The 22,621-nt window shown below is 54.1% G+C and overlaps 1 protein-coding gene across 4 annotated transcripts in view; it reads right to left on the bottom strand.

The window, feature by feature from the left end:
• Gfrl (Glial cell line-derived neurotrophic family receptor-like) overlaps positions 1-22,621 on the bottom strand; it is a 168,083-nt gene that overhangs the window by 100,789 nt on the left and 44,673 nt on the right. For all 4 annotated transcript variants that reach the window (XR_012993504.1, XM_076321820.1, XM_076321821.1 and 1 more), the window contains exon 2: positions 5,543-5,665. Coding sequence is in view for 3 of the 4 variants with exons in the window: in XM_076321820.1 (XP_076177935.1) it covers positions 5,543-5,665 (123 nt within the window). In the remaining variant the exon portion in view is untranslated. The remainder of the gene's footprint in view (positions 1-5,542; positions 5,666-22,621) is intronic.

The following is a 22,621-nucleotide window of genomic DNA, read 5'->3' as shown; positions in this document are numbered from 1 at the left end:
TCGCGCGGTCAACGGGCAATTTTCGCGATTCGCTCGGTCAAGAACGAACGCGCCTCACGAGCGGAAATAAGAGCTCCTCCGATGCACCGGCGAACGACGAAACAAATTTCGTTCCACTTTCGGATCGTCGAAACGCCGGAAGAACTCCGGAATAAGAAAGATCCCGATACGTCGCGTATTTCGATTCTCGATCGAGCGGACGATAAACCCAGCCGTATCGAAACACTGGCTCGTTCGAACGGAGCGAGTTGGATCGATGCCCGCGACAAAAATCGCGTCTGACGATACACCGTGCTTTTGCACAATCGGTTTACCAATTATTCCGAACGAGTCCCGCTAATTCGCTTCGTTCGATCGCATATTCCGTTCGATTCCAGACAATCGATGAATAATTCATGCGGCCGACAAGTGCGCGAACGATCCGCCATAATTACGTCGCATTATCGTGGCCGACTCGGTCGCCGGTCTCTCGTAAACTCGAATACTCGGGCAAGACCCACCGTGACGCGAAGGGTCTTCCCTTCTTTCGTTTTCGAGCCGATCGGTACTGGAAACGACTCCGTTTACCGGCGATCGTTAACGTTCGGCGGTCCCGCTGTTTTCGGAGAGGGTAAAAACCGAGAGAAGCCACGAGGTCTAGACGACCGTGCTGGGCGTTCCGACCAAAGTATTCCGCGAGTCACTGCCTCCTAGAGGGGGGTTATTTATGGGCGTAAGTAGTACCGACCCCAAAGTGCCACCAAAGCCTTTTAATAAGGGAGTCTTCCCGTTCCATATCCTCCGGCCGACACGTTATTACTTTGGATACCTGCATACTTGGAGCGCCTCTGTCTGGCTTCCTCTCCGAGACTCGAAAGCGGCTCTTTCCACCGAGATCGCGGGATACGCGCGACCCAGCCTCGCCAACGGACCTTTCGAAAAGAGTCGTACGAACGAAACGGGCGGATAGCGCGAAATCCTAAATTCACCCTTCGTTCTTCTCCCTCGAACGATTCTCTTACGGACAACTACTCGGTCCGAGTAGAATTTCGCGACTCGTTGTCGTTTCTTTCTTTTCTCGAACCGTTTATCCGTTTTGGAAATTGGAACGAGGTTCGAGTCGTGTATCGCGAAACGAAAAGACGAATCGGAGAGCGAGAAACGTAGGCGGCGCTCCATCGACGAGAGGGTGATTTCCCGGTACGCGACACGGGCGAGGAAATATTGAATTTAAGCGTTTCGTTGAATCCGGAATTATTATTCTCGCGCGAGGCGAGACGAGACGAGGCGAAGGGAGTCGAAGGGAGGCGAAGGGAGGCGGGGCGGGGCGAGCCGCCGTATCGCTCGGTAACGAATCGTTATTATTTTCGGGTAAAATAAAAGCGTTTAATAATCAGTCCCGGACGTAACGGTGGAACGGATCGCGCGAATTAAAATAACGCGAAACGCGAGCGCGAACCGTGTACAAAGGGAACAAAGCGAGCCAACGCGTAAATGGATAAACAACGATCCGTGCGCGATTCGAGGATCGTTTCGCGACAATTACGCGCGCGATGCCGTAAATATTCGATCGACGAGCTCGGATTAACCTTAAGTGCTGGATAAACGCCAGCCGGAACGGTGTACGAAATAACAGCGCGGTACCTCGAGAGATTTTCCTCGGGCTCGGACGAAACGGAGCTCCGTTGCGGTCGACGATATTCATCCTATGGGTTACTGCCGCGCGAAATAAGGATGGCGGATAAGATTACGCGAGCTACCGTACTTGTTCAGGGGTATGTTAACGGTCTCGAAATCCGGCTCGTATCGGAGGATTTTCTATCGCGGTTCCTTATCCCGGTCGTTCGACCGATACCCGACCGACTAATCGTCGATTCGATCGATTCGATCGATTCGATCGATTCCGCGGCCGCGGTTTTCAACGTTCCCGTTCTCGAAGGAAAGTTTCCCGGTTTCGAGGGACAGGGACGGACGGGCTCGGAAATGCGTCGAGTGTATCGACAACTTCCGGTTGACCTGGCCGAACGACGCCACGGTGCGTTCCATCGTTCCACGGGCGAAATTTCGGCTCGCGCGGAACTGCGAAGCCTCGCAGATCGATATCTCGATTCACGTTCCAGCGGCCGCACTGTTTATGGACGGATGATTATGAGCTCGTTGAACGTTCGGCAGGGAATCCGACGAACGAACGCCCGCGAGCGCTACAAACGCTCGAACGTTGCCCCTGGAAATCGTAATTTTACCGTAATTTACAATAATTGCTCGGGATTTGCCGGCGCGTGTAGAAAAAACTTACCGAATGCCTCCGTATCTCCGTGCGGATCGGTTTCGCGCGTATCAACGGGGGCGTTGTAATTGCGATCGGACGCAAATTTATCGAAAGGATCGGCGGGGACCGAAGTAGGAAGCTGCCGCCGATTCCCTTTCGCTGGAATTTCCCAAGGGACGTTCGGAAAATGATCAGAGCCCCGGAATTCTTAGCTCGAAGAATTTACGCGATCCGGGCGCTCCGATACAGTCTCGGCACTCGATACGTTTCCTTCTTTCTTATCCGCGAAATCTCTCCGTCTTTGAATCTCGAAATTACGCCCGCACGAAAACCTAGCGCGGACTCCCACCCTCTCTCTCGACGCCGACAAAACCAACGGAGCAGAAATTTCTCCGGTAACCCTGTTATTACGAACCGCTTTCTCCGCAACGGTTGCTATCGCGCCCTGTAACGCGATAATCCGATAGCAAAGGGAGACCTATTACCGGCACCGGTCAACGCTAAATTTATAATCGGCCAACAATCCTGACCGCGCGATCGAATCACCGACCCTGACCGCTTAATAGGAACTCGTTTTATCGCGCAGTGTTTCTTAACGAGGCGACGCGACGCGAGACGACGCGACGCGACGCGACGCGTCCGAGATTATCGTAATTTCGCTAACGAGCCGTGGATCGCAGGGATAACGCTTCGATTTTGAAAAAGTAACGTACTCGACTCGGATTTCACGGGAGAATCGATCTCGATTTTTCCCGAGGGCGCGCGACGTTATCGTTTTTCCGAAGGAAATAAAATCGAACGCGCATCGGCTCTCGGCCGTGAACGAAACGGACTTGGTGACCTCACCGCGCCTTCGGGTCGTTTACCTCTACCACTGTTCCGGTAGTACAAACCGTGTACTCCGCCATGGACTGTGTCCGTAGTGGTTGCGGTTTATTGAATAGCTAACCGCCGATTGATACGCTCCGCGCGGGGGTTAAATTAAAACTCGGCGACGACTGTTCCTTTGACGCGCGACGCAACGACCGTTCTAAGCCCGAAAAAGCTTTCACCGATATTTTTCGCGGAAATATCGAACGTCCGACCGTACTCGGGAAATCTCGCGACGCTTTGAAAACGTTACGGGGTTATTTTGCGCCCGGATACCGTATCCCGCGAGACAAAGTGACGAATTTTCGGGAAAAAAATAGCACCTCCTAATTGAAAGCTTCCACGAGGACGGAAAGGGACGCTCGAGGGGAGTTTGCGTGATTTTTTCGAGGTCGGTGCGCCAGCTGAGTCGGGAATTGTTAATTTCTGGCTCGTAACCTTTCCGTCCAATTGGACTTTTTCCCCCGTCTGCCGCGAACCACGCGAAAACGCACTAATTAATACGCCGAAGTAGCCACCCGGAAAATAAACCGTTTCTCGCGAAAAGCGGTGCTTCGCGATCGTACGCCCGATTCCTTCCGGCGCGTTCCGCTTAGCGTTTCCACTGTTGTATTTACAATAACGACCTCTTTCCTAACGAAGTGGATTTTCCGAGCGTGGCGCGAGTCACAATTTCGAACACCGTATCGCAAACACGGATTGTAAATCTCGCTGCAATACCGGCCGCTCGGGCACCAGGAATCGCTCAATTTTTCCTCCGAGCTGTACATCAATTTTTCCAAAAATATGGCTATTTCGCTACCAAACGTCCCGCCGGATAATATACCGAAAATCGCGGACACGGGAAAAGCGTCGAAAAACCTGCAGTATTTTTTAATTACGCGTTATCGACGAGGAGAGTTTCCCACGACGATTTCGGTCGTTTCGACGAGCGTTCCCTTCGCTCCGTATACGAGGATGTCGAGCCGGGAAGTTTGTTCGCTCGTTAAACGAAACGCGAATCGATCCAATTTCCCCGCGCGTCGTTCGCTCCTTTTCCTTTCGTACTTTTACTTTCGCCGGGCCAAAGACGACCAATTGTATCGGAGATCGTCCATTTCCGGTCGCTTCGATGCCGGTGCAGCCTCGCGTCCACGAACACCGCCGCGACCACCGTCGCGCGTTCGCGCTATGATTTTAATCCGTTAAATTGAAACTTAATTCCCTGTCGCGCGCGAACACCGCTAACGCGGTTATTTAACTTGTGACCGGCGTGGCGCGGCGTGGCGCGGCGCGAAACCTCGAGCTTGTAAAAAGAGTCTCGTAAAGGGGAGCACTTGATTGGCCGCGGATATAAAATTCGAAAAGTTTGGAATTAAATCCGCTCGCGGACAGATCTAATTACTCGCTCGAGGATACGCGCGGGCGGTTCGTTCGAGAATCGCGCAATTGCTCGACGAAGTCGGAGCATCGCGGATATAAAACAGGGCTCGAGAGCTACTCCGAATATTAGTATCGGATTACTTAAGACTCGACCGAGATTTCCTCCATATTGCATCGATTCCCGATACCGTTATCGGTTCTCGATACGCGATGTCGGCAAACATTCCGTGGAATGCCCACCGGCCTTTGGCTCGTAACGAGACGACCTCGCCGGCCTGCGGGAATTAATCGAATCGAAACTTACCATTCTCGGGACGATCGTTCCTCGTCCGCGTCCGTCGCGGTAACGAGGGAAGATGCTCGCGACACGGCCACGTATCGTACACCGAACGATCTCGACGGCTCGCGATCGGGTTCGAACTTTTCCGAGATCCCGAAACACCGGTAGAACGATCGAGCGTCTTGCGAAAGAACAAAATGCTCTCGAGTCCGTGCAACGTGGTCATCGGTGAAGGAGAAGAAGGAGGAGGAGGGTATAAGGGAGAGCTCGGTTTATCGGGACCGAGTCTCGGAATAGTTCACAATTTACGTCACGGCAGTCCGAGGCGGCGCATAACGCGATTTCCATCGCTACGCGGATGCAACGGGGAGAGGGACAAAAAATCCACAGAGCGAAAAACGCGACCGGGCGAGAGGGAGGCAAAGAGGAGCCGAAGAGGAGGCGAAGAGGAGGCGAAGAATAAGTGCGAAAAAAACGAGGTCGTCGACCGTGTCCCTGATCGGCCTCGTTTTTCCGCTTCCCGTTACGTCGGGAAAGGAAAAGCAGCTTCTGCTCGACGCCCTTCGACTCCGCGAACCCGTAACCTGGACCGATCGCTCCCTCGGCGACAATTATTCGAAACGAGGGAAACACTGGCAGGGAATCGGGGATGAATTTTTAAGCCGGACGCGAGCGCGAAAACGAAACATCCGGTTTCGATGTTTGCGTCTTCCCGGTTCTCGCGTTAATTGCACGAAACGAAGTAGATCCGAGCGTCGACGGTTAGAACGGAGAATACTCACCCAATTCCGGGCCGCAGACCCTCGGTATAATTTCTAGGATCGCGTTGCAGGACGGATCCTCGAAGCACAATTGACGCGCGTACAGACAGTTCAGTATGGCGACTGGCACTTTGATGTCGGATCCTGAAAACAGAAACATCGGAGCAAACGTTAGATACAAAGCGAACGCGAGTACCCGGCTCTCTCTGGGAGATATTTCGTAGCGAGCGCGAGCTAAATGAGAAATTCGTTCGAACGAATTCCGATTATGAAAAATCGAACGTATCGACGAAACGTGTTCGCTGAAACGTAGAAACGGAGGGTGAGAATCGAACGCGGGAAGAAGACAGAAACATCCACGATTTAATATCCTCTCGACGGAGCGTTCCCTCTTATTTATAAACGGCAATAACGCTCCCGGGTCACTCGGTCGCGAAAAATCGCGTTTCGTTTCCCGTGCCAACGAGAAACTGATACGACGTCGGCACGATCGCGAACGGAACGTTGCGCAATGTTTTCTATTCCGTATCGTTCGCAAATCGCTCGCAGTGTAACCACAGTCTCGAGTTGCTTCGGATTGGAACCGAGTTCGCGACGACCGAAAGGGAATACCGCAGTAGCAGGCAGTCGAAGAGAGAAAGTGAGAGAGAGAGAAAAGAACAAGACGGAGGGAGGGACAGAGCCGGAGAAATTAGAACAACGGACGACGCGAACGCGTTTCGAGTATCCGCGTATACGTATGTAAACTATGACTCGTCGTCGTCGAAGCTCGGTGCTTCGATTTATTTAAATTCCTCTCTGCCGCGACGGTGAATAAAATACGAAAAGAAAAAAGAAGTTCGCGTCGCGGTCAGCTACCTCGCGACGAGACGGCGAAAACTCCGCAGCGAAATTCAAAGTACCAAGCGGGAAAGAGACGGAAACTCTGCGCGAACTATCGCGGATTTTTACGAGCCACTCGCGAAACGAAACTCGATAAAGGAACAGCGAGTCTGCCGTAATTAATTACGAAACGTTCGCTACCATTGGGAACGGACGTAAAAAAATTAACCGTCTCGTCTATGACGTATATACGTATAGATACGGATACACGGACGCCTCTAGTGGCGGTCGTCCGTCGTACGGCGCGAGAACCGCTCCGAAGATAGACGGATCCTTCGAATCGTAAATCGAATTCGAGCCCTTTAACAGGGCGCCGCCCTTTCGAGTTAGTCGCGCAAGGACAGCCACTTCCGACCTCGTTTTTACGACTCGGCGCCCGTATTTCTCATCGGTCGATCTCGTCCCGATACTTTGCTCGAGATATTCCGCGATTAATCGTTTCTCGACGATACGAGGAGCGTGACGCGAAAGTATGAAAAATGTGGTTTCGGGAACCGGGCCAATTCTCCCGTCGGTTCGCCGTACGTAGCGTTAAATTTAACGTATTTACCACGAAACGTATCTTCGAATAGGAGAGACTCGTTCTTTTCCACGTATTGCCTCGGTTTTGTCGGTTCCAAGGTGTTCGCAAACGCGCTCGCAGCTCTTCGGCGTTTTCCAAATTCCCTAACTCGTACAGAATTTCTTTATCGCGATCCGAGTTCGGTCTACGAGGCGAGTCACGAACAAACAGCGAACGAAGCGTCGTACGAGACGGACGAAGCATCGATACTGCGTCTCGCTTCGACCTTGCGCCCTTCGCCAACGAAAACATTTCGTATCGTCCCCTCTCGCCTTCCAGTTCAACGTTGCCCGTCAATCCCGAGCCGTCTATTGCTTACAAATATATATCGTGTCTCGTTCGAACTCGCTGCCAAAGCCTTTATCTCGTTACAGTTTTTCAAACCTCGACACCTCGTCGCGGTCCCATTGTACCCTTCTTCGTCCCGATTCGTCTACGAGTTAGACGCGTAGGTACTTACGTGCACGCGTACGCGTACGTTCGAGGTGAACGTTATAAAAAAAAACGGCGATTACTTGGAAAGGAGGCACGGCAATCGAATTCCGTTACCGCGAACGCAAACCTCGAAGAATATTCCGAGAAACGTCGCGAGCAACGCAAACGAACGGGACAATGTTGTTCTTTCTATTGTTTAAGGTCGCGAAACGAAGAGTAACGCGGGCCATGGGACGCCAAAGGAAACTTTCCAACACGGAATATTTCACGCGTGCGAGAAAACATGAATGTTTAACAGCGCGTACGAGTGCGTCGTGGAAGTTCCCAACGTTCCGCGATGGAACCGCGCGTTTCTTTCCACGCAAATGTAAATTTATTTCGCGTTACTTACGACGAAGTGGAACAACGCCAGACCGCGATCCTCGGGCGCCACGACGAAAAGGAACGTTGCTTTAAGACGCTTAAACGAGCACCGCAGGTGGCGCCGGCGTCGCAGCTACCCTCACTGCTCGACTCGACTCGCGACTTTAACGCGCAATTACGTTACGCGAAACACACATTTCCGCGACGATGAAAAACTACTAGAATATTTTGCTACCTACCGCCAGTTCAGTTTCCGACGAGATCACGCTCGATACATTTTTTCATCAATTTTTTTTACAGCCTCGCGAGAATAAAAACAGTAGCCTTCTTTGCTATTTGCCCGCGAAAGGAAGGAAATTTAAATACCGCATCGACGAAACGAGTCCAGTTTTTGGAAAATCACTGCCAAAGCGAAAGTACTCGTACAGGGTACGTCTTCGTTCGCAACCTCGGATACGAACAAACACGCGAATTATTTATCAGAATGTAAAGCGTATCTCTGGATAAGTGCAGCACGGAACAGTCGCTAAACGATCGGAGATACGAGGGAACGCGATAAACTCTCGTTACCTTTTTTTTTTTCACGTAAAATCTGATAGCGGGAACGAAAACATTTTCAGCTTCGATTCCGATCGTTGTTCGTTCTTCCTCGTCAAGGTCGTAGTTTCTGTGCGATTTCTATCGATCGGTTTCTATCGATCGAAGATCGCGATTAGGGAAAACGCATCGAACTCGGCAAGAAAAACATCGGTAGTCCGATCGGGATCGCGCAACGATATTTTTCAGGCTGCACGTTCGCTCGTCTCGCTTCCTTCGCCGAAGTAATTATTCTTCGTTGCGGGACGACCTTTTTCCTTGGACGTTTTTCGCGTTTCCGGGGGTTTTATAATCGGCCGTTATTTCACGCGGACGGGGCAAAGCTCCCGTTTCGCGTTTCCGGACAGATTCGCGCCTAACGAAGACAAAAGGAAAATATACCGCTACCGGAGCTTTCAAGGGGAAAGATCCGAAACGGAGCGTAGTCGCGCGACTCTCTCCGAGTAGGTTCGCTCGTTCGATCGTCGATCGATCGAGTAACTCGATCGATCCGCGATACTCCCTATCCAATGTGTTACCCGCGTCTGGTTCCGAAGGAGGATCGCGAGAATGATCGGCGTTGAGACGATATCGTCCGCGAACCGTTCTCGCGACGAGCGTATTTGTATCGGAAGCAGAGTTCCTTATTCGCCAAGGTGTCGCCGGTTTATAGTCGCGCGATAAAGCGCGAGAGGAGAGGTTATAGCCGCGTCGCGTATCGAACCGGTCCGGCAGCGGTAACCAGGGAAGATACACGGCCCCGCGTCCGTAATACGTAACCGCGAGTTACACCGCGTTACGTTAATATCGCGACTTACGCAGCCGTCCACGAAATTGCGATTAATCGTGATTTACTCGCGTCGAACCGCCGGACGCGGATACGGAGCGGATCGAGCGCGAGCCCTCGACGAAAAAATCTTTAAAGAACCGGGGAGAGGCGTTGCTTCCGGTTCGAACGGCTAGGTCGTCGTCGAAGCGCGTCATCATCGACGATGCGTGCGCGGATAGAGTTCTCGTACCGATTCGCGAACACCCGCGTACCGATCGATTCCTCGAACGTTTCCAAAGGCGGTCGCTCGCTCGCGGTGTTCTCGCGAACGGGGAATCGATGGAATTCTAAGCATTCTAAATCGAGGAGAAAGAGAGAGAGAGAGAGAGAGGGAAAGAAAGAACGACGGCGACACGAGAATCTCCCGTGAAAGGACGCGAGAACGGGAAACAGAGCGGCGAGAAATAAGTCGAGCGAGGCGATACCGAACGGGAACACGTTGGAATCGATACGAAACCGGAGCGAGTATTCGTCGTAAAAGCGTCCCACGGGCCGGGTCGAGCGTTTTATTTCCGCGAGCAGGGAGAACGAGCCGAGCGAGCGACACGCGAGCGACACGCGAACCTCCTGGAAAGCGATAAACCATCGCCACGGATACAGCCGTAATCCAGTTCGCCGGCGTATTGACGGACACACTCGGACGGTAATGCGTTACGAGTGTGGCAATGCCAGATAGCTCGCCGCGTAATGTGTAATCGCGCGACGCATTATGATTCACGATCGCACGCGAGCGCGGCAAAGTTCAGGTACGCGGCACCGACACCGGCTCGATTTTCACCGGAGATTTTTCGCGTCTGACATCGAATTGATTCACCGATAGGCCGTTATCGTTACTCTCGAGGGGTTTGCGGAGAGAATAGGGCAAGTGGATGGATGCACCGCGTATCGAGGGACGATCAACGTCCATCGAAGGCAAGGGAATCGATCCCCGTCGTCGAACGATTATCGCGGACCGAACTATCCGCGTGGCGAACCCGAACTTTCCCTCGGCCTCGATGCCCGGGGAGTCTCCTTCGCCGATGGTCCGAGAAACGATCGAGTTCCTTTCCTCGCCGAAGGAAAGGAAAAAGAAACGAGCCGAAATCTTATTTACTTGGACGCCAGGGTCGTTCGTCTCTCCGGAAGAGATCACGAGTCGGCAGCAGGCTGGACGGAGGAAGTCTGCTTCCACCGCGAGGACCTTTACGTGTTTTGACCGTAGAAACGGTAGAATGGCCTCTGCCAAACAACCGGTCGTAACTCGGGACCGGATAAAGGATATCTCTCGGTTCCTAGCGACCCCCTTTTCGGTCACTGCCGTCTTCTTTCCACCGGGTGGTTGTTCGTTGCCGGTCCTTTGGCCGGGTATTGCCGAAACGTGCTTCGAAACGAGTACCGTCGGGTAGACGAGGCCGGTTACTCTCGGGGTTCCCTGCGTCCAGCAATTTCGAGATCGGACGTCCAGACGGAGCCTACCGCGCCATCTATCGTTTCCTCGGTAGCGGTCTCGGGTCCGATCAATTTCGATACGTTTCACTGGCCACGAATGGAACGGAACGAGCCGTCTTCGAGCGTAGGCGATGTCGAATCGTCGTGGAAAAATGTTGGACCGCGCGGTCGATCGTTCGCGACCCGGCCGCGGGCTGTTTCAACGAGTTTAAACGCGGGAACGTCGGTTCGCGCTCAAACGTTCGCCCGCTCTTTGGGAATCTTTGCGCGTCGATTGTCGCCCCTGCCCGCGGCGCCGGAACAAAGAGGCTGAAAATTCGATTCGATCCACAAAGTTCCCGAACATCGTAGTTTAAAATTTCATCCCCGGGACCAGCGAGGCGGGCTCGCTCGTCGAATGCCCGGAGCGCCGGGACACGGGGGGACCGGGGAATCGCGAGAATCGCGTTTACCCCCGGTAGTCGACTTTTATCGCGAGGACCTCGAGTTCCGGCACCGGCTCGCTTCGACGTCGGGGAATTCGGCCGGTTTAACGCCGCTCGAATCACTCGAGCGACCACCCAGTTTTACTTTACATCGTCGCGCGACCGACCGCGATAAGAAGCTAAATTACGCGAGGATGGATTACCTCGTAACGTCCATCGAGAAATCTCGCTCCCGCGAGAAACACTCGTTTCTCGAAGACGTAAACTCGACTCGCGTCTCTCCTCGCCCGCCCCCCGTTCACCGCGGATCGTTAAATTCGACAAAGAGATTCGAGTTTTTGGCGAGCGTCTCTCCTTTGATCCGGTGGTCGAGAATAACTCTTTATCTTGGGGAACGTCGCCGCGGGGTAACGCGTTTAAAAGGTAGATAAACTTTTTACGACGGTGAAAGCAAGCTCCGCGCCAAAGAGATTTCGAAAATTCTCGTCACCGCGCGAGCACAATTAGGTGGCGAGGAGGCGCGCGTTCCCGTCCAGAAACCGCGGACATTTTGCGCCTCGAGACTTTTATCGCGCTTCCTCCCCGCACATCCAACGGTGCATCACGGTTTATGCTGTACATATGTCACCGGCCGAGTGCATAATACAGACACGGCGCGCAGTTCCCGGTTATTGCGCGAAACGTGTAACGTTCCCCAGCCAAGTGTAAAGTGCGCGACTTTTTATCGCTCCTTCGGCTCCGCCTCCGCCGCCACCGCCACCACCACCGCCTCCGTCGCTTCGACGCCCCGTTGTAACTGCCGAACAGACGCGACGCGACGCTCCGGCTCGCTTCGTTGTCCTCGAAGCTCGGGAAATTTCAATTTTCATAATTGAGGGAACAATCGGACGCGAGGACGTATCCCGCGCCCTCGAGGGAGACCAAAATCACCGGATGCGACCATCGTTTCTAAATGGGATCCATAAACTATGCAATTATCGCGACGACGCTCTCGCCCGCGCGCTCGCGCCTAATATTTTACAAGGTTCTTCCCCGCGTCCAGCATCCCCTCGAAGAGGTTCGGCGTCGTTTCCCTTTTCCCTGCGATTTTTTACGGTTTATCGGCGATCGAGCGTTCCCGGGTTCGCGAATGGTGCACAATGGCCGCTCGTTGTACGGTTTCCTCGAGAAGATGCGCAGTTTGCTCGGAAGAATACGGTATCGGCGCGAATCCGAGCCGGTTCGCAAAGCCGTGAGCCAGTTTGAAAATTCTCCTCCGTTTTCGCACGGCCTCGAGCTATTGGATTTCCCGTACGTTGCTTTGCAGCGCGCTTTCCGCGAACGAAGAAAGAGAACCGACGGAGAAAGGTACGCGCGAAGAAAGGAGATTTCGGTCATCGACCGGGACGCTTTGCATTCTCCGTACGGAAGGACACGATCGCCTCGAGTTTTTTTCCATCCTCGACGGGACGAGGAGATCTCCGGGTCCCGAGAGCACTTTCGTGCGAGTCGCGAGCGCGCGAGAATAAATACGATCCTCTCGATCGCGGCACGCGCGCCTCCTCCTACTCGAAAATTGAAAACGTCGATCGGCGAATTCTCCGTCGGACAACGTTTCGCCCGGCCACCGATTTTACGCGAAACGTTCCTATCGAAACGGTTTCCTCCTCGGTACCGGGTTAATTCCCCCTAGACGTGTCGCCTCTAAAAGAATACGAATAGCGTCTCGAATCCCGGAGAAACGCATTTCGAGGGCGCGCTGTCCCAGGAAACAGAGAAGGATTATGGTTTTCCGTGTTCCGCGCGGACCTCGAATCAACATGCAAGGATTCCGAGTTCGCGATGCTGCTATTATTCCCTGGAATTACATTGATATACGCTCGTTATTCGTCATCGTCGCCGTCGCTAACAAAGTCGAACGTATTACAATAGGCTAAATGACCCGGTTCGTCCAGCCAGCGTTCGATATCGCGTTCGAACTGTAACGTCGAGCGAGGAGCCTCGGATCGGTTCATTTGCCGCGAATTATTTCCGAGCATAATTTCGTTTCGAAATGCCGCGTCGAGTCGCGCGGGCGGGTCGAAAAAGCGAAAAATGACGGGGATCGGCGCTACTCGAAGCAGAGATCGGGGTAAACGGTCGCCGCTGGAAAGGAACGATCGAAATCGATGGGCGCGTTTCGATGGACGGTGTCGATCGCGTACGCGTACCGTAAACGAGCTTAAAACGCGGATAATTAATCCGCGGGAGGGAGAATCGCGGTACCGTGTCGGCGATACGCTTTTATTTCCCGGAGGCGAATAAAATAATATTTCGACGGCCGGGTTTGCATAAGCCGAAACAATGAAATTTACCACCCCGCGTAAAAATCGGCTCCGCGATTGAAATTAATTCGGCGCTTTGGTCGATTTACGGTCGGTCGCGCGGCCGACCGATCGAACGAGGTTCCCCTTCTGGGCTCGCGTCGCGATAACCTCGAATTAATTCCCGGTCGGAGCAAACGCGGCGGGTCCGCGATAAAATTGTTTAGACGTCGCGGCTCGGCCACTTGGAATCGATACCGTTCGTTGTTCTCCGTTGCGAGCTGCGTCCTCTGGGAAGAGAATATCGGCCCGCTGTAACGCTCCCGGGCAGCTTCGTCGGGGATTTGAAAACGCGGCGATACCGAGGGACAGTGATCCCTGACACGAACACGAATCCCTTTAAATACGCGACAACCTAAGACACGCAACGATACCCGATGGGTCCCCGGTGGGTCCCCGGTGCACCGGTTGTACACTTATCCCCGTAGAGATACGCGCGTATCTCGGAGCATTCGAGCGGCTAATCCGCAGCTGTACGGTGTCGTTCGTCGACGCTCGCCGACGCTCGCCGAGTGCCAATTTTCGAACGTGGCTCGCACTCGAGAACAACGAGTCACCTGCTTTTCGGAGGGGATCGATTCTCGAGCAATTTCCAAACGGAGGATTTCGTTGTTAACGCCTAGCTCGAGTTTCCTTGAAACATACGTAGGCGCGATGTCTCGAGTACGCTCGGGACACGTTCGTCGATCGCTAGCTAGCGGCATCCGCGTCGCGCGATCCTTTTATGGTTCCGCTCGTGAGTGTCGTTTGCGGTCGGATTCCTTTCCGCGGGTGCGCATTTGTTGCTCCCGGCGAAACTTTTCTCGTCTTCCAACTGAAAGCGTTTTCTGATAATCCGATACTCGGGAAACGCAATTTTCTTCCCGTTCCCTGGTTCCGGCACGGCTCCTTTCGTTCCTCCCCCCGCCGCGATCCGGCGTTCGGTCGCGCTTTCTTTTACCCGACCTCGCGATCGAACTCGTCCTCGACTAGTCCCTTGCCGTTTCCTTTTTTCTCTACACCTTGGGCGCAGTCCGCCGCGAGAACGTACGAGAAGAATCGGAAATTTCCAACGATTTTGGCAATACCGGAGCGAACGAGGAACGGATAAAAGGGCGCTCGTTTCGCGCGTGTTTCGCGGACGGACCGATATCGCTGAAAGATCCACCAAGTTCGACCGCAACTCGGATAACTCTGTGGAAGCTCCGAACGAGATTATTTTCTCATTTGCGGCGAGGGGACGAGCTCCCGTAACGATTTTTACGGGGAGTTTCGACGGGGGATCGATACTCGGTTACGCGTCCTCTCGTCTCTTTTTCGGGAAACGTTGTAACTCGGTTTCCAACTTTTTCGAACGAACTTTCGAAAATTTCGAACCTCGCCACCCCCGGTTGCCTCTCGAAGCTTCGCTTTTCCCGTTTCTCGCTTTCCATTTTCAATTTTTTTCCCTCTCTCGTCGATCCGAGGCTCTCGATCTCGCCGTCTGGCGATGTCTCGAACATCGACGGATGACCAAGAATACCGGAAACGAAAATATCCGAGCGCTCGCGAATAAATAACTCGGGGAATTGGGTCGAATCTCGGCCGTGTCCTCTTCTCGAAATAACGGGCCGCGCAGCGGGAACAAAGGGACGCTTCCGACGAGATAATTTCGGTGGACATCGGACAGATGCCTTTTCTCGCGGGGTTCTTACGTTCCCGTGGAAAGGAGGATACGGCCAGTGGCGAACCGTAACGCTTCCTGTCGGGCTGACACGACGGGAAACTTACTCGGTGTTTGCCGGATGTTTACTCGCTGCGAGAGTAAACTGGACGTAAAAACGACAACGGGTTGCACGTCCAGCCGAAATCGGATACGTTTTTCGGGTTTCCCGTCTAAAAGCTCGATGGTTTCCCTCCATTTGCCGAGTTCCCGTTCCGGTGGCTCTCGGTTCTTCGGTTTATTTTTCGGCCAAAGAAAAGTCGGAGTGGCTCGGTTGCTCGCGAAGGTTCTCCTCGTTCCGAAAATCGGCGAGGTATCGGCCAAACGCGTTCTCTTTCCGTCTACGGGGACGTTCTCGTTGTTCGACGCCTCGTCGCGTCGCGTCGGCTCGAATCGAATCGAATCGAATCGAATCGAATCGAATCGAATCGGTCGTTTAGTTTCTCGGACGATACGGGGCGTGTTCCGCTGGATGCGGCGAAAGCCGATGTCGGCCGCGGAGACGATCGAAAAGCACTCGCATCGGCGAACATTTCGCGCGTCCGTGACACAGTTTTCGGTGCGCGCGTGCGCCCTTATCGCCGATGGAGTAGCCTATTTCGCGAAACGAGACACTCGGACGGGGAAATTACGAATCGTCGAAATTTTATCGCTCGAGACCGTTATCGCGGTCGTAGATTTCGCGGGCACGGCCGAAATCGCGCCGGTGGAACGCGACGCGCGTTAATCGTATTAATCATAGTAACCGTTTCGTTCGACGCAGCCCAGAAATATGTCCCGATAACTTGGCGCTTTAATTACGGCGTGTTTGTAACGCGTCGAACGCGTTGCCGTTCCATCGCATAATTACGCGTACGCGTATAATTAAATCACCTTGTCAAGAGTCACCGATTGCCGATCGAATCCTCGATCCGATGCTTCCGATCGATTAGGTATAATGTATACGCGAGCGGGCGGCCGGGCGGGGAGGCGCGCGCGTTATTCAGAAATTACCGGGACGGTAGAATTGCCGGTCTTGTCGTGGGCGTAATTGGGAGCGGTCAGGTTGCTGGGAATATTTCATGTTCGTAGAACGAGAATTACAGGTGTAACGTGTATCGTGTTCCGGTGGTATTTCCTGTAACGAGTTTCGGTCACCGTTGAGCGGTGTCGTTGCCGTGTTTCTCGGCCGTGCCGCTCCGAGATTTCCTCGAGTCGGATTGTTCGTTTCGGATCCAGCGAAAGAAACAACGATTGACCCGCGACGCGTATCTTTCCGAATATACCGATTTCACGCGCGACGATAAAAACGGTCGGAAGGAGGATCGTTGGAAAGATGTTTCGGGTGTGTAGGATAGGCGCGCGCGTTGCATCGTAAGGTCGAAAATCGTTTCTCGCGACCGACAGAAATTCGACGAGTTTAACGAGAACCTTGCCAGCGAGTGGTTGGCCCTACGTGGCCCGAATGCCGAAGTCGCTCGTGATTTTCCGTGCCAGTCTACCGGAATAACTTCATCGCGACTCTCCGACCGACGGATTTCTTTTCTCCGAAATAGAGGGAAAGAAACAGGAGGACCGAGCCGGCGGAGAGACTCGATTCGCTCGGTCGTTCCGCGTTTCGTTCTCTCGAAACGGTTGGTAATTTTGCAAAATCGACACCGACCGATGGAAAAGAATCTCGACGGTCGAGGAGGAACGAGGAATCCCGTTCGTGGATATCTCGGGGTGTCGTCGGCCTCTTGCCAACGATCCGCTTTCGGCTCGAAAAACGCGCAACTTGTTGCCAAGCGACGGCCGAGCTATCGTCCGTGATATTCCGGTCTCTTCTTTTCTCGGAGAATATTTATTCGTAGACCCGATCCGCGACCCCGTTCCCGAGACGGTGAAACTCGGGAGGTGGTCGTACTCGCAAGGAACTCGCGGGTATCGCGCGGAAGGTCGAGTCGGAGGCGCGTTGCGTATTCCGCATTCCAGCAGGCTGCTAATTAACGCCGCTTCGAGGCATTCGCGTGGACAATCGGCGCGCGGCCGACATATCGGAATGCAATATTCATAGCGCGCGCGCACCGACACATTGGCGAGATGCACGAGACGGATAACTTGGCCCGATGTCGAAGCTGCCAGCTGCGAGGGAATCGATCCGACCTGCCGGCAATTTCAGGAAGCGCGACATCTCGCCGCGGCACCTTCTCCGTTTCCTGGATTTACATTCGCGCCCCCGTTCTATCGCTTTCCCTCGCGAGATTCCGTTAAATTGTAACCTCGCCGATTTACGGTCTCCCGTCGATCGAGCGAGACCGACGCCAAAGAAATTCATCGGAAACTCGTAAACGGCGGAGCTTGCGTTCCCGGTGTCTACGAGACCTTTCGTTTCCCTCGACCACCCGCGATACCCTCGTTACTTTCAACGGAACGAAGAGCCACGAACATCCAAACGCTTCTCTGGGTAATTGTCTTTCGAGATTTCAAAGGCGACGAATCCCTTTCGAGGGCAATTCGCGTACTCCGAGTGCAATAAACGCGAGAACGATGGACCGTCGATCCCTGTACCCTCGTTTCGGTTCCGTTCGGTCGTTCGAAGAGCGAACGATATCTCGCGGGTGACGGAACTCGACGAGGGAAACAACAACCGGTGGAAACGGACGGGTAAACGCGACAGGGAGGAAGGAGAGGCGGACGAAAAAAGGAACGCCGCGAGAGGAGCCGAGGGTGGTGCGCGAATTCGCTATAATAATTATCGCGGGGCTTTCTTCGTGGCGCGGCGGTGGGTGCAACAGGTGGCCGTGAACGAACAAATCGTTCGGGAGAACGACGAATCCGAATCGAAGTCCGGTGATTACCGTCCCGATGGAAATTCGATTTCGGGGTGACCGTCGAATGGCCAAAAGGCAGTCCCGCTCCGCCCGGTCGCATCGACCCGCATCGGGGACCGATAGAAAAGGAACAAAATAACTGGGTAACCGGGTCATGGATATACTCGATGCTTCTCTTGTCCGGGGTTACGTATTTTCCTTTCCGCGGACCGGCCGGAAACCTCCATGGAAACGTAAATACGTAGCCGGAAGGCCGAAACGAGCGCCGAACGAAAATCAAACTCTCCGGGAACCGATGCGTCCGGTTTTCGCTCGTTCGTTTCCAAATTCCCGAAACTTCTCCGTCGAGGTCCCTCGAGGACCCCGCGCCAACTTTCGCGGTCCGATTTCGGGTCTCGTTCCGCAACCACCTCGAAAAAACAACGCACGAACCACCGGAATATTTCATACGCGCGCTCCGTGCCTCGAAACATCGAACAACGTCGTACGGACGCGCGTTTCGATCGTTGCTCGGTTTCCGTTACTTCTTTCGGAGTTTTCGATTTCTTTTAATTCGTCCGTTGCAGCGTTGATCTCTCGAGGGAGCGTTCGTTCGTCCGGGATAGCAGAGAAAGGAGAAGAAGAAGGAGGGAGGATCGCGGGCACGGATGGACCGTCCATCTTACAAAAGTAACGCGTTCCGTTTAGTCGACAATGGGTCGAGAATCGATATATAATCGCGTAGCCAGAAGCCGGAAAGCGACGGCTCGAAGGAGAGAAAGGAAGACCGATCCTGCGAGCGACGTCTATCATCGATGCTCGTCGTAGCCATTGAAACGTCCCTTAATCGATACGCGTCCCCTCGAGCTGATCGACGCGACCGTCTCTCCAGATTACGATCCTCGATCCTGCGAGATTATCGGTTAGGAACAATGTAAATTGGTCCGGCTCTTGGATACGCAGCCCGATTAATGGGGGCCGTTACGCGCCGCGCAGCTACATCGTTATCGATCGGCCGACCGGCCGCGATTGTTCGTCGATTATTCGTCGCCGGGAACCGAGAACGAGGACCGATCGAATCGACCGGGCGAAGAAATTACGCGCGAATGTTTCCGGTAACGATGGGTCGAAAGTCGAGGAATTTCGGCAAGGAAAATCACGCGCGGCCCGATTTTCGCGTCTGAGAACCGAGGCCTCTCGAAAAACTCGGCCTCGACCCGAACGTGGTCGGCCGAGAAACATTTTCCGCGAGGAAAAAATAACATCGTTCGTCGATGTTCCTCGACGTTTCCGAGAGCGGTTCGGGACGGGTTGGGTCGGGTCGTGTCGTGTCGTGTCGTGTCGGGTCGGGTCGCGAGCTCTCCGTGTTCCCGTGCTCGGATTTTGACCGAACAATTTCGTCGCGTGGCATCGCGTCGTCCCGAAGAACGACGTCCTCGAAATCAACGGTCGCGGCGTATCGTTTGTCCGCGTTTCCTTTTCGTTTAGTCGAATCGGTGTATCAAAGCGTCTCGACGTTTTCAAAGCTCTCGAAGGGAAGCTCGCACGGACGCCACGATAATGTCAACTACCCGCTAATAAGCATTTCCCGTGGACCGGGGCCGCCGGATTTAAACCGTTTTTCGCGTTAATTGGCTCGCCGGGTTGCATCGTGCATGCACGGTGAAATCGGCCGGTCTATCCTCCTCTTCTTCTTTCTTCTCGTCTCGGTCTCGTCTCGCCCTCGTCTCGCTCGCCGAACGACCGTTTCGACCGTCTTTGGCTCTTCCAGTTTCATTTTCTTCTTCCGTCCGACTCGCTTTGTATACGTTTCGCGCATTCATTCGCTCTTAACTCACCCTCTTTGCCCTTTTCAATCGCGTTCTACGATTACGTTGCCAAGGAAACGGTAGAAATGAAAAGACGCAACCCGTACCGCGTCTCGCGCGCGTTCCACTCGACGGTGCAACGATTCTCCGACTCTCGTTCCGCGCCGCTCCGACACCGACTATCCATTTACTCGCGCTTCGACTACTCGTACGCAGTCGCGTCGGACCGCGGCGTTCCCGATTCAAAAGTTACGGCTCGGTCTTCGAACTCGCCGCGTTGCGTGTTTCGAGACGCGTACCGCCAATCGGAACGTTCTCTAAGTTCGAGCGGACAAAACGGGCCGCGTCGACGATCGAGTCGTTCGCGCGCTCTCGATCGACTCAGAGAGGAGAATCCTGGATCGCGTCGGAAACGTTGAATACGACCGCCGAATTGAATTTAGGAACCGAACGCTTTTCGAAGCTCGCTCGAGCAAAGAAACGTGTCGCGTTCCTCCACCGGGAATCACGGATGTTTGTCAAGGTTTCGCCAATTTGTAGCCCCGAAGCGTTCAACTCGGACACTTTGATCTTCTTTCGCGAAACGGTCGTTTCTTTCGTTCCGCGAAGTTGGCAAAGTTGTTCGAGGGGTCTCCGGCGGTGTCGGTTCGGTCGCGATTGTCGCGCGATTATTAATCGAGTTCCTCGAGCTCGGTTTCTCCGCTCGGTTACGAGCGTAGCTCCGTACGATACTTTACCCTCCGCAAACAGACGCAGCGACAAACGGAATAAAGGCGAGATAAATAATAAGGAAACGAGGTATCCGAAGCAGTTGGCGCGGCGTGGCGCGGTGTGGCGCGAGGGGTACTACGGCCGTGTCCCCGATAAAACGAAACTTACTTTATGCCCGAACCGCTGTACCGTGGCTCGGTTACCCTTGGGAATAACGATCTTTCCCTTTAGCCGGTGACAGGGGCCCCGTTATCAAAGGGAATTATTATCGGACGACGGTTGATATTCCGAGGACTGTTTTATAGATCCGCGGCGGGAAAAGTGGGAGACACATCCGAGCCGTTTCATCGGCTTACATCGAACGGCTCTTTGCCGGGAGATTGGATCGCAAAAAGTCGATCAAAGGGTAGACTCTCGTTTTTCGTCGGCGCTCGTTTGCGGAGCGATACTCGCCGAGCTGTTTCGAGGTACGCGGTCCTTCCTCGTCGCGACTCGCGAGGGGAAAAAGATTCGCGTTCTCGAGAGTCGTTTCTCACGAGCCCCGTCGTAGGACGCGGAGGAAGCGCTCGAAAAACGATGCTCGGGGTCGCGGCCTAATCTCGAGAAGAAGGTGCACCGCGTATCCTGGACGATCTGCCCGCAGCGTCCCCGAGATTCGCAGACTCGGTCGTCCGTGTCGCGGCTCGGCTCGCTAAGCGATTATTTTATCGGCGGCGGGCGATCTGCCAAACTCCGTACGAGCTCGACGCTTTTTCCTCTCTCGCCTCGGCCAGGCTCGCGCCGCGTCTTTGTTCCGTCGTTGCGGCTTATCGAAAGGTCATCGCCGGGACCGCGACGCGAACCTTACGACGACCCGAACCGTTTCCCTACCTCGTTTTTCCCCCGTTGCATCCGATCGAGCGAACCGTTGATACGTCCGATACGTAACCTCCAACGATCCCGCTCGAACGGAACGCGGAAAACTCCGGTACGCGAAACGGGCGCGCGTTCGCGACCGATCGATCCTCGAACTCGAACGACCGAGCGAACATCGAGGAGCATCGACGACGGGGAACGCGGAACCGCACCCTCTTTCGATGCTCCGTTTCCGTCTTGGTTTTCTGTCCGTTGAAAACTTTCCTTCTACGTATTTCCATCTCGTTATCGCAGTTATCGGAGCGTTCTCGAGCAGACGGAAAGACGGCCGGGCGAGTTTCCCTCTCGAGGTTCGGGGAAGGTGGCGCCGGGGAGCGACGAAAACGGAACCGTTTCGATATCAATCGCCGCCTCGTAAAAATAATTTCCAACACCGAGAAACCCTCGGAGCTTCGGTGTCGCGGAACTCGTTCCACTCGCCTAATTAAGAAACAGAAAACTTTTTCCACTTTCGCGCAGTTTATCGGAGGTTAAGGTTCGCGCGAGTAATTAAGCGCTCGCGGAAAATATTCCTCCGCGAGGAAATTAGGTTCGAGGGAACTCGTAGCCCGGTGGACGAGGAGAAAATATATCTCGCGGATCGGACGCGATAAGCGATGTCCGAGCAGCGGAGAACCCAAGTTCCGCTCGCGGTGAAAACTTCGGGATCGGAATTCGCGATAAAAGGAGAACGAAGTTTTCGAGATCTCGAGCCGGTCGCGTCTCGACGTCTACGAGGCAAGAAACCCGTCGGCGTTCGCTGGAAGAACGCGCTCGCGTTCCGAGTTTCGAAGCTCCGTTCGAGCTCGTCGACGGATCGTAGAGGAGGACACCGGGCGTCGGACGTTTCCGAGGAAAAGAGGGGAAAAACGTTCGACGGGAGAACGAGCTCGAAGACGCCGCGGCGCACGACAATAACGTCGGAACGCTCGAACCGTTTCGAAGACAGCAACGAGCTCTAACGAAGGCGGTTCCGATCTTCGAGCGAGTTCCGTTCCCCGCAATTCTATTCGATTTGCCCGCGCTGCTCGCCGAGATTTACCAGTTATTGCGTCTTCCCGCGATTCTTCCGCTCCCTTTTTCCTCCTATAGCTTCGTATCCATCTCCCCGGCCCGACAACCCTTTGCCATTGTTCCCTATTGTGGCGAGTATACGCTGCGGAGAACCGTGGAAAACGAATTCCTCGCCATTGTACGATACACGGGGAGTAATTCGAACGCGGAACGAGAAGGGAACCGTAGCCCCGATCGTTCTTCCGGATTCTAGACACCGAATTGCCCCTCGTATCCCTCTCGACCGATACGATTTCTCTCTATCTCTCTCTCTGTCTGGTGGAGTCGGTTCGCGATCGGAGCAACGGAACGCGTTCTACCGGTGGAAATTCGTAAAATT

The sequence above is a fragment of the Ptiloglossa arizonensis genome, chromosome 10 (assembly GCF_051014685.1).
Source record: "Ptiloglossa arizonensis isolate GNS036 chromosome 10, iyPtiAriz1_principal, whole genome shotgun sequence".
NCBI classification, from domain to species: Eukaryota; Metazoa; Arthropoda; class Insecta; order Hymenoptera; family Colletidae; genus Ptiloglossa; species Ptiloglossa arizonensis.
This window is presented reverse-complemented; position numbering and strand designations above follow the sequence as displayed.